Source organism: Etheostoma cragini, chromosome 9, assembly GCF_013103735.1.
Source record: "Etheostoma cragini isolate CJK2018 chromosome 9, CSU_Ecrag_1.0, whole genome shotgun sequence".
Classification (NCBI taxonomy): domain Eukaryota; kingdom Metazoa; phylum Chordata; class Actinopteri; order Perciformes; family Percidae; genus Etheostoma; species Etheostoma cragini.
In genome coordinates this window covers 4,639,727-4,652,665 of record NC_048415.1, presented here as the reverse complement: position 1 = coordinate 4,652,665, position 12,939 = coordinate 4,639,727, and the positions used below count along the sequence as shown (strand labels likewise).

The 12,939-nt window shown below is 37.9% G+C and overlaps 1 protein-coding gene across 5 annotated transcripts in view; it reads right to left on the bottom strand.

Moving 5' to 3' along the window:
* The window catches only part of atp11b (ATPase phospholipid transporting 11B (putative)), a 49,955-nt gene extending 38,123 nt beyond the window's left edge, over positions 1-11,832 (bottom strand). For 3 of the 5 annotated variants that reach the window (XR_004657841.1, XR_004657840.1, XM_034880998.1), the window contains exons 1-5: positions 11,491-11,832; positions 4,943-5,059; positions 3,411-3,500; positions 2,556-2,636; positions 2,042-2,149 (exon numbers count right to left, since the gene is read on the bottom strand). Coding sequence is in view for 3 of the 5 variants with exons in the window: in XM_034880998.1 (XP_034736889.1) it covers positions 2,042-2,149; positions 2,556-2,636; positions 3,411-3,500; positions 4,943-5,059; positions 11,491-11,517 (423 nt within the window). In the remaining 2 variants the exon portion in view is untranslated. The remainder of the gene's footprint in view (positions 1-2,041; positions 2,150-2,555; positions 2,637-3,410; positions 3,501-4,942; positions 5,060-11,490) is intronic. The other 2 variants (XM_034880996.1, XM_034880997.1) reach the window with 1 other exon arrangement.
* Between the last annotated feature and the right edge of the window lie 1,107 nt (positions 11,833-12,939).

Genomic DNA, 12,939 nt, shown 5'->3' with positions numbered 1-12,939 from the left:
TTTTGGAAAAAGGCTGCAATGAAACAAAGAGTGAAAAATTTAAAGGGGTCTGAATACTTTCCGTACCCACTGTACTTTATCCCAAGGCTTTATCCTAGCAGTAAGGGCTGCACAATGAATCCAATTTTAATCACGATCAGGATTTTGGCTTCTCATGGTCAAATTTGCGTGATCGAGCGATATTTTAAATGCGTCATGTCCTTCATAGAACGCTCCAGTTTATTTTTTTTGTTTTTTTTGCAATGCCAATCTCCCGCTCCGTAAACCACTGTCTGACCATGAGCCGGTCAGAGTTGTTCCCTCCACCGCAAAGCTTAGTTTCTAGATGTAGACATTCACAGAGGACAGAGTAACGTGAGGAAAATTCCACAACAGATAGCAGTCGGTCATACGTCGGTTACTAGGTTTACTAGTAAACGCAACATTTTGTCCTGTCTGTTTGACCATTGCTAGTTAAATCACAGGGCTCTAGGGTGTGACAAACGTTTTTTCTCTAGGTCGCACCGGTGCACCGAACATCCTCGCACCCACTGCCTCTCCATAAACAAAGCAATGTTGTCTATGTTGATATGGTTTAATTTTGCGTTACACAACCTATTTCTTCTGTAAAGCCGTGCCTGTGTTTGAATCGTTTCTTTTACTCTTTGCGCAGCCCCAGCCCCATAAACACACACGGCCCCCCAGCAACATGGAGAGACACAGTGCCGGTCCACACTTCCAACATTTGTCCACAATTTTAATTGTTATTAACACAGCTGTACTTTGTTGAACATGAGAGCAAAACCTGTATTTGTACCAATGTTTCCGCTGGTAACGCTCTGATATTGCGGCAGCCACGGCAAAAAACCCAGAAGAGGTTATTGAATGCAACTTCAGTTGGTAGAGTAATAGCGTGTGAGACGGAGCCTGTTTGACCTGGGCCAGAGGTGTGACCCATGGCCAGAATATCATAGTTCATAAAAGCTTTCTCAGAGATATACTGTGTGTGTGTATAAATATATTTTTATATATCCTAGGCTATTTATTTCAGATAATTTTCATGTAAACATGTATTGCAGCTGTATATTTTCAATATGGGAAGGAAACCCTGTTTCAATAAAAGAGCTTGCGAAAAGTGGCTTTAGTCCACTTTGTAACAAAAAAAGAAAAAAAAAAAAAAAAAAAAAAAAGAATAGAGGAGGTATATATCATGTATCGCCATTCAACCAAAAAATACAGAGATATGATTTTTAGTCCTGGACTAGAACTCTAGCCTATGTGACAATACATTTTTTTTGGTTAAAATCAACTAATAATCATGATAATTAATTGTGATCTCAATATTGATCAAAATAATTGTAAAAAAAAATAATTTTGACCATAATCGTGCAGCCAGCAGCAGTCTACATCCGTTAAGCCAGACTCCAGATTGACTAAAGGACAACCGTTATTTAGGTTTCAAAGCTTTGGCTCCGGACACACTTGTTACAATGTCTGAGAAGGCTGAACTCTAAGGATTTGTTATGCACAGGCAACAGGCATAACCAGGCCGCAGACACCTCATCAGTAACAGGAGAGGTAACAGCAAGACCCATTCATGATAACTGCGGGCTGTAAATATGTAAATAGCTCAAGAATTGGGTAATTCTTATGGTTAGAAAAATTACAAATAATGCTAACCAGTCCAATATGGACTATGTATGGACATGAAACAAACAGTGGCATGTCTAGATATTTGTGTATTGCAACAAATGCAACATTCACAGAAAATGTTCCATCACATTTGCGTTAAACACCATGAACGCAACAGTTTCTTGCAATCGTAACACAGACAGAAGTTCTTTACATTGACAACTTATATTAATTATTACACAGACTAGCTCTACAGACACACCATTAGCACCAGGAATTTAACACCCACGCTGAAGTTATTTATGGCTGTTGACTATGAGCTGCGTAAAAGCTATTTTTAGGTACTTCTGCCCTGTTCTTAAACATGGACTAAGCTTTGAACCTGAATAACTGGTATAAGTTCCCCTAGAGTGTTGATTTGCCGTCTTACCCTGATGTTCTTGGATCTTGTCTGTACCAGACTTCCACTGCGAACCACAAAGACTGGAGCTCCATTCACCTCGTTGTCCGCTTTGTGTCTAAGCCAATCCTCGTAGCCCTTATGAAGAAATTCATTCAATAAGAAATCACATACAGCGATATAGCATTTTTAATCAACAGTGATGACGTGGTTCTGGCACAACAAGTCACTGACTAACTAAAGAGCCCAATAGGTGTTTAAGCTATTCCAAAAAACACACTTTTTATATCAGTGCCAAGTTCATCACTGATTAGAGGAAAAAAAGCCTCCCGGATCCACATTTACATGAATTTAACATTGTGACTTTCAAGCATGTAGAGGAATGGTTAAGGTTTTCCTAATCAATTTAATTTCAACTGAATACAAGTTGGATATCTGAAATCTCCCATTCAAACATTAATCAAACTATAATAATATTGCATGTATGTCAGTTCCCCATTTTCAGCCCGACAAAGAGGAAGCCATCATGTGCTTGTGTTCTCACCTGTTTTATGGCAGTCACTGTAATCACAAAAAAGAGAGGCAGGCCACTGGTGACTGGGGAAGTTGGGGTGTCTATCATTAACTGGAAAGACAAGTACAGAGACGAGTTTGCAGAGATTTCAATACATTGGAAGTGCAGCAGAAAGAATATGAGACCAGAGACTCGGTAAGCGCACTAGGAAGACAACAGAGAAGTAGTGGCTGATGTGTTAAACAGGAAACACATAACTTCCTTCAGAGGTTAACTTCTAGTTTAGGATCACACACACACACCCACACCTCAGCTTTACCAAGCTCAAGTGAAACAGTAAAGAGACATTTGTTAAGAAATTTTTACACATATTTTACTAAATACTCCGGCGATACAAAATATGAAAACCATAAGTATCATTATCTGAAAATGTTTAAAATAGTATTCTACCTTGATGTACTATGTTTATTAATTAATTCATTAATACACATATTTTTAGGCAGTTTTGCTGTTATTGGACAGTTGAAAAGAGAGCCTATCTAGACAGAGTCATGTTGATTGCCGTGGCTTCACTACATAGGCCTAAGTAAATTTGGAGAAGGCTGAATATATCCTACGTTAGCAGAGGTTGACTGATGCATAGTGAAGGCCTAACGCCTTGGGATGGCTGTAAAGACACACGTATTATTAAACGTGTGGGTGTATTTTTTCCATACAGAAGCAGACATGTCTCTAAGGTGGTCCCTAGAAGTGTATGAGTCCCTGACTCACAAACACACACATTTGGATTTAGGAAAACTGAGGTCGAACTTGACTCGTCACCGTCTGAGAGAACATGCACCTGCAAAGAATTGTGTGTGTGTATGCATTTGTGAGTGTCATTACCTGTACAAGGAAGATAACAAGAAAATAGAAGTTGGCTATCCTTCTGAACTGCTCAAACAGATTCTTAGGGACAAAATTCCAAATTGTGTACTGAAAGAGAGAGAAAAAAAAACATTTAGGACAAAGACTAAGAAACGATTATTATGCAGGTTATCTGTGGTTTTTAAAAGGTCATATTTGAAACCCACATGAATGCAAGAACCCATTGCATTAAAAGCACAAAATGTATACAAACAAATACCCAAGGTATGTAAAACTAGCCTTTTTCTGAGTATACTATAAAAGCACATTAAGTAAACAAATACCAAGAATTTGTTGATGAAGGATATTAAGTTGAACTATTTAGTACATCAGATACAAAAAACTAGCTTGTCATACTGTTGTACTTATCCTGTTACTGCATAGCTGACAAAACCATAGACTTCAAATAGAGTGAGAATGTAGCATGGCATTTGTAAATTGAAATTTTGACAAAACTGTTTTGGTAAGCGGTAAGGAGTGCTGGGAAACATTCTCCATACTGCTGTTTCACTCTTACATATCAGTTCATCACTTCCTGTGCATGGTCTAGAAAGAACAGCTGATGGAAGAAAGGTGTTTTTTTGCTTTCAACATACTAATGTAAAGTTTATCACGTTAATTAAAAGCTCCACCAAGAATAATCTTATTTGAGCAGTTTATGTCTCTTAAATGCATGATGTAAAATCTATTTAATTCTGACCCAGGTGACTTAACCTTCCTGTCAATCATTTAACCAAGTGCCTAATCAATAGCAGTCATCCATGCTGGTGGCAGGCAGCGGCCCCTTTGGAGTATTATCCTTATGTGCTGTTATTCTTCCAATTGACCTACTAATCCCCTCACCAAAACAAAACGTTTTTATCTGAGTTGATCCTGTTATTAACAAATCATGCTTATCTCGATCCCACCGGACTAGACTCAGAGCTCCAGATACATTTTTTAACACTGATCAAGCTGCCAGAAGTCAGTTTAGAGTTTCTTTTTCAGTTTTCTTTCCTTCAGCCATGGTCGCTGTCCTGTATTGTGTGTAAAGCGTTAGAAATGCATTACACTAAATACTTTTTCAGGCAAAAAGTAGTGTAACGCACTACACCAGAAAATTTGGTAACAAAAAGTAGTTCCTATTTCAATTTGGTGTAACGTTACTTTTCCCAAGGACAGATTTGACAGCAACACTGCCTTCTCAGCTGCGCACTGACAAGCGCCACCCGGTACGAGACAAAGGCTGGTAGCAGAGCAATCATGGCAAGGGAGAATCAGCCAACGCTAACTTTTGAAAGCTTTGTGGCTTTTTGCTGGACGGCGCTTTCAGCAGAGAGCTACCTGACACATTCCAAAACATCGCTGAGGACTGGCGGTTAAATCGGCCGTCCTCCAAACAAGGCATGCCAGGCAGACACAAAGCTGACAACCTCACAGATGGATGCGGTGGAGATGGACTTATACATGGGCTACAGGCAGTGGACTGTTGTGGGGACCATTCTCAGAATGGACTAAACCTCATTTGGTACCTTGGAAGAGATGATTCTGTTGTCAGCAAAGCGTTGCGGTATGTAGTGGCCATGCTCGGGGAAACGGTTTGCAACGTAAACCGTCCTGGTGTCACTCTGATGAGGGGGGTCAAAGCCCTGAGGGAAGGGAGAATATACAAGGAGAGAGAGGGAGAGGCAGAAAAAAGGGACAGATGAAAATGTGGAGGGAAAAAAGTAACTTACATAACAACTTGGTACATTATAGTAGCCATCTCATTATTTATCTGCCCAACTGATATAAACAACTCTAGTTCACATAATTCTTTTTTTTTACATTCTGCACTCAACTCATTCAGCTTCTTTTTTCTTATTTGTATATCCGTTCCTTTATTTATTGTTTATCTCATATTAAAAGGTGCTCTCTATATATATATATATAGCACCTTTTAATATGAGATAAACAATAAATAAAGGAACGGATATACAAATAAGAAAAAAGAAGCTGAATGAGTTGAGTGCAGAATGTAAAAAAAAAGAATTATGTGAACTAGAGTTGTTTATATCAGTGTATCATATATATATATATATATATATATAATACACATATTCTGAGTTAGATAAGATGTCTAGATGGTTACAACATATATATGAAAGCAAGACAATTTATGTAAAAAGCATTTTTTAAGCCAAGCACTAAATGTGACATTCAGGTAACAAAGTAGTTTGTTATGGCTATAAATGTCAAAAATGCAAAATATATTAACGATTAAAATTAGAAAGTTATTTATATTATCAGCTCATGTTGGCTATTTTTCATCCATTCCTCAGCAGACCTTATTTTGTGGTGCTGTCCTGTGTGTCACACTCAACCCAACTGTTATTCTAACAAGGTTAACGCAAGTGCAATAATTTGCAATTGTTTAATGACGTAGGTCTAACACACACACACACACACGCACACACACACGCACACGCACGCACGCACACACGCAGGAATATATCCGAGCCAAGCCACTCACTCCCACACAGATTCACCTCTATTCAGGGACACATGTAAACTATTTCTGCCTTTCCATCTGCTGCTGCTGCTTTCTTATTGTTTATTTAAATAAATGAACCCCACCTAACACTAAGACTGAACGATCATGACAGTAGAGCTGCAGAGATTAATTGATTAGTTGTAAACTTTTAATCGCAAACTATTTTGATGATTGATGAGTCGGTTTGAGTAATTATTTTAACAACTAATCGATTAATCGAGAAAATAATCAACAGATTAATTGACAATTAAAATAATTATTAATTGCAGCCCTACATGACAGTACAAATGTTGGCCTATTGAAGTTTTTAAAATCTATATCATTTTTGTTTTTTACTTGATCAATAAAATAATATCATATAGTAAGAAAGTCTTGTCTTTTCCTCTTACTGTATTTGTAGCTTCATTCGCAGTGCTAATCTTCAATAAAAACAGGTCTGATAAACCAGATATGGACACATGCTGTGTATTTGATCAGCGGATCAGTTTGAATATTGTAGGGAGGAATTATACAAACAGAAATACAAATAGCCACAGTGTGCGGCTACTGGAGAAGGTGTGACAGGCTCTTGCTGTGTTTGTGACTAGCACACCTCACCAAGGTTAACAACACAGAGACTCAGCAGGAGAGTTGGATTTCAAACCACCTATACCTACTATAATCTCACCAGTCTAACCAGTGTCCTGGCAAACACCAGCATTTCACAATTCATTGTGAATCCCCAAAGTTCTCACAAAAGGATAGGTAAATGAATGAGCCCTGGTTAAGACTTCTCAGTGTATCCTGCAGTGTTAAATAGCAGCCTTACATGTGTTAAATAAAAGCCTAAAGAATTATTAACATTTAATAAGAAGTTACGAGGACAGAAAACTATTTGTGGAAAAAAAGTCAGCTTGAAGAATACCTTTGAACGTAATGTGACATTTTTGTGGGAAGGTCAACTGTACGTAAACCATACAAAAATCTTTTAAAGCAACATCCAGCATATCAAATGCAAGAATATTAGGCCTAGCTGGAAGTAATTGCTAAACTATGACTACAGTACTGTGGTCATAGTAAAGAGTTGCCTTTTAAAACCAAAGTTTACTGCTGTAGGAAACAGAAACCTGCACAATAGCACCACTGTTTGTTAACACTTATTACATTTAATAGTACATTAATAATACATGATTTTAAATCAACCTATATGAACCAGCAATTGCAAATCCTGATGGGCCAGGAAGTGAGTTGCATGAGCAAGAAATCCCCACATCCAAGTAATTGTTCAGCCACTGGCATTGATCAACAAGCTCTTACATCCCTGCAGTCATTTTTGCTTTAGGGCGTTAAGGTAAACATATTACTTAATCATGTCCTTATTCCCTTTCACCTCCCAGTTTTTCAGACAGTCTGAGGAGTCAGAGATTTTAGCACACCACCACATCCTTCAACTGTCTTAAATTAAACTTAAATTTCTTAATCATGAATATAGTCACATACACAGTATCTTAGGTTAGCTTAACTGCTAGGTGAGTTCATACGAAGCAGCCGGGTGAAGCAGATGTGGCCTTGTGAATTGCAGCTTTAGTATGAAATAGTAATTGTTGTCTTTGCTTTAATGTATGGCTGTTCACACTTCACACTGAAAAGATCTTACTATTTTCAGAGTTTCTGATCCAACTTGTTTGACTAGCAAGTGAACATACTGAAAACTGATTACATTCAAGGTCATTCAAAGTTTATAGATCTACGGAACAAAACCAGAGTTGGCTGATATGACAGAATGTTTCTATTGGCCAGCACCACCTATGCTACTTTGGCACTGGTCTCTAGTGCCACGAGCAAAGTTGCATAGTTAAGGTGATCCAACAGGCTTATGTCTGATGCAGCTACATTTATCCCATACATGTTAAAGAACCTACCCCAAATAATCATAGCAATGTAGGCTTTGAGCAATCTCACACCAGAATTATCGTTGTAATAAAAGTGGGTGTTAAATGTCACTTTTATAAGGCGGGTAATACCATAGCAGTTTTAAAATCAAGATTTAAGACTATTTATTGTCCCTGTGTTAAAGCCTATCCTGAATCAACTGTCTGAGCTTTATGCTCCTCTTTAATATAATAACTCAGCTATGGCAAGCAAATGAGCCATACCTGTGTATAATGCCAATAAAAGGACAATTGCACATTAAGTATGTTGCATTTAGCTTCAAAAGGTAGGCCTAAACTGTTTTGCTTTACAGTGTATGCTTTGAATGTTTGAGTACATAAATTTAAATCACCAAAACAAATGATTTTAAATTGTTGAACAATGCATGCAATGGATTGAGACAATTGCTGACTCCCAAGGCATGCATCATATCCTCTCACTATACACAAGGCAGATATATTCATCACTCATACATAAAGCCAAAACAGCACTCATTTACTTGACCCATAGATATCTTACTGTATATCTCTGCTGCACTACAGCAACTAACAAGTCTAAATTTTAAAATAGATTTTTGAGTATTGTGGCCTCTACTGTTAATCCAATGCAGGCTGTGACTTTTGTACTTGCTTGTGAAGAAAATAGACATGCCCACGTTGCAACCATTGGCCCAATTGTTAAGCCCTTTTGATCTGAAAGTCATGTTCAGGTTACTCATTTCGTGCCACATGATACCTTTTTAGCATGCTTGTGGTCATGCTGTGAGCTGTTGTCATCAGTAACGGTCAAAAGCACTACCTACCACATCAGACTACATACAGTCTATTGCTCTCTCTCTCTCTCTCTCTCTCTCTCTTCCTCTTTGTGTTGCAGATCTTTCTCTCACTTGTTCTTTATGTGACTCCCTCTTTCCATCTCTGATTAGGCATTTGATTTAATGCCTTTGAGTCCATGATACAACTCAGTGTGTCGCCTTGGTAGTGATTCATTTGTCTGTCTCCCGGCCATTGTTCAGGGCAATGATTCCCCCAAGCTACGGTGGGACTTGTCGGCTATATGCAGCGAGTAATTACCTGTTGGCCTACACATTGATGGGGGAACGGAAGTCAGGGGACAAAATACAAAACAAAATTTCAGCTGCAGAGATGGTTTACAAGAAAGACACGTTAAAATAGTTGCTATACTGTCAGGTTTATTTATTTTTATCGTTAGAGCCTACTGCCAGAAAAGAAACGAGAAAAAGCCTGCTATTTTCTTTTAGGTTATGGCCAGTGTGGACACACCAGCTTTAAAGTTCAGTTGGAAAATGTGTGATATATGCTACCTTATAACAATAACAATCCTGCAGAACAGGATGTCAAAGGGTTATCCAAGTTGATACAATTGCTTACACTGTAATTATGGTAGGTCTTTTTATGATTGTAAATGCATCACTAGCGCAATGTCAGTACTGCTGATGGAAGAAAACTGACATTAAAAGCCTGCTCCACAGCCAATTAGGACCCTGCCACCTTCTCCCTAAAGTGGACCAGCAGAGAGAAACTGATAAGAATATGTGAGGGAATAAACATCAGTGCAGTACCTTCCAGCTGATATAAAAGGTCAGACAAATGCTCCCCGACAAAGTTTTTCATTAGGCCAGTTGCCTTTTAATTATACTTTTAATTAACTATGCAGGTCACTATATGGGATGGGTCAAATAAAAGGAACTATTTCAAATAAGGAGGAGGCTACCCATTTTATATAGTATAACTCTCTGTGGTGTTCTTTTTTAAGGCCAACATTAACCTCTAAAAGTTGAAATAAAACTTGTTTGTGCAGATTGACAAACTTGCAGCTAAGCAACAGACACTAACTCAGGGACTAAGACATGGGAGCTCAGAAACACCTCGACATTGATTAAACTCACTAGCTGTGGTAACGTCAACAGTTTGACCAATGTGTAACTAATCTCATAACATGCACTCACTCATTCATTCACTGAAGAAGAAACATGGGCCCTCAAATGCTCACACACCACAACTCACACAGAACTATTATAGATCATTGTACCATTTAACCATTATGTCAATTCAAGATGCAAGAGGTTTACTGTATAAAGTGGTCCCTTTTTATTTTAGTTTAATTAGCACTATTTTTTGTCCTATATACAAATGACAATTGCACTGAAAATCAATGTTCTTGAACAAATGCTAATAAACAGAGTTTTGAAAAACAATAATAATAATTTATTCCTTCACCAGCATAAATAAAAACTCAATGTATCTACTATGCCCCATAACTCACTCTTTGTAATAGTAACATTAGAATAAGGCAGGAGTCATTTCATTTATTGTCGTTTAACTGCTATACTAATGTCTTTGCTAATCGAGGTGTCACCACAGCCATGTTTGTAGGCAAACAACAGGTGATTACAGCAAATACAGGATGCTCTCCAAACATATCTAATTATTCAAATACTGTTAGCATTCAATTTTAGCCAGTGCAAATTTATACAAAGAAACACACTCCCAACGGTATCCTGTATGCTTGTAAATTGAGACTAATGTCTAACCAGCTGTTAAAGTTCATTAGTTGGCTCTCTTGACACAAATATATAAATCACTATGAGATGAGTTACGACTAAGAGTTGTATGGAAGCCCATTTCCACCCATAATAATGGAAAACTTTTTCATAATGAAGACTTACTATATCAAAATAAAGAGAAACATTCTCAAAGTAAAGACTAAGTATATCAAAATAATTTTACTCTCTCAAAATAATATCTCAAAATGATTAGACGCTTTCTCAAAATAGGCTATCCTAAGTCTAATGAGTTTTTCATTATTTTAAAATACTAGCTCTCTCAATATTTTAAGGATACCAAGTCAATAAATAATGATTATTATCATCTCAATATTTTGAGAAACCAAGTCAATAAATGACTATTATGATTTTACGATACCAAGTCAATATTTTGAGATACCAAGACATACGAACTCGTTTTGAGATAGTTTGAGATTCTTTAACTAGTTTGACAATTGTCTTTACTTTGAAATATCTTATTATTTTGAGATAACGTTACTAGCTATCTCATTAATAGCGTAGCTAGCTAGCTAAATGACTTACATGATGTTTTTATCATATTGACGGAAATGGGCTTCTATGTGGTATGTGGTAACATACGTTAAAAGTTAACGCTAGCTAGATCAAGTGCTAGCGTTACGCTGTTTAACTTAGCTAAGTTTTACATTGTTAGCCACCTAACAGTTAGCTAGCTTTAAGTCTCAGTTACGTTTTATAACAAACAATTAATCTGTGGTTAAAATGGTAATGTTAGCAAACTTCAAATCAACTTAACTCACAACTACAGTTAAAAATCAAACCCGGTCTATTTAATGTTCAGGTTTTCACAAGCTGAGTAACCCGTTTTCAACTAAAGCTAACATTACCTAGCTACAGCTGACTGTCATAACTGCGAAACCCACAACAATGTTTTGGACACATCGGCAACAGCTAAACAGCTAGGTTAGCTTGCTAAATGTTATCCAAACAAAGTTTATATAGCTTTCCGTGAGCTAAGAATTGAATTAGGCAAGTACTGTTGTGAGCTTATAATTGATAACGTTATGAGAAATGCAGGAAAGCAGGTTTACCAGCTGTTGTCGTATCCAGCGTAGCATCCTTAACCAATGCGTTAGGAAGTAACGTTAGCCAGCACAGTGACTAGCGGAGAGCTAGCAACAAGCTACTCCAACAAAACCGTCCCGAACCATGAATATTTCCTCCCAAATGCAGCTCATCTCGGTCGCATTACGCGACACATTCATGCAGTGCAACTGTGCAAAAAATGAATCCTGTCGCTCCCATTTCGCGTTAATGACAGACAAGTGGTCCGCGGTAAAAGTGACAGACGGCTGGCCACGGAGTCCAAGAGAGCAACACTTATATTTCTGCTGCTCTGCTGCCACGATAGTTTTCCCCCTTCCAGCACACAGCTCTGTGCGGCCATTGGCTGCTCTCTAGCGGTCTCTAACGCCCCCTGCCTGCATGCATTGGTTGCTAGACCCCCACGTATAATTAATAATTTAAGTTTTAAGTAGGCTACAATGAAGGCATGGAAACTAAAAACAAGCCTGGATTACTTAATCGGGAAAAGGCAGGCAAAAAAGCCCCAAGTTCACTGTATATTAATTGAATTGTAAATGGGTTTTGTAATATGGGAATATGTAGGCCTACTACTAAATCACACCTGGGATAGAATAACTGAATCCCGCTTAGCTGGCTCACTTTCATGCTGTAATTTTCATGCTGGCTCACTGTCCCTCTATAATGACTTAGCCTACTTGTATACTTCAACAAAACAGTTCCATTAAAGTTATAATTAAAGGTCCCACAACATGAAAATGTCACTTTTTGAGTTTTTTTAACAATATGCATTTTCCCGGCCGGCTTATGGTCCCCCTGTGGCTAGAAATGGCCGTAGGTGTAAACCGAGCCCTGGGTAAACTGTTCTGCCTTTGAGAAAATGAAAGCTCAGATCTGCCGATCTGGAATCTTGCTCCTTATGAGGTCATGAGGGTTACCTCCCCTTTCTCTGCTTTGCCCACCCAGAGAATGTGGCCCACCCATGAGAGAGATATCACCTGTGTTAAAGAGTGTCAAAATCTAAGACCTTCATTATTTAAGCTGATATCAATGCTATTATATTCCTAATTATATTGCAAATGGAAACCCAGAAGCTATTTCTTGCCATGGATTTCCATGCGAATTTATCTAAAAATGGCTACAATAACAACATCTGAGTAATAGTTGTGGAGCATGTTAAAGTTTGTCTTCTTCACACTGTGCTGAATGGCCCTGAAATTACTGTACACCACATACTGTATATATTGCATTGTTATTGAATTGCAGTGTTCACTGCATTGCAAACTCTCAATACTGTATCCACAAAGTGATAATGCAGGGCGCTGAGTCATATCTAGATTGCTTACAATGCACTTTTTAAATTGTTGAATACTCTTTGACATAAAGCCAACAGGGTGAAAATTTAAAGTGCATTTGCTTACTCCAAATGTCTTATAGGAAGCTTATTAAGCCAGAAA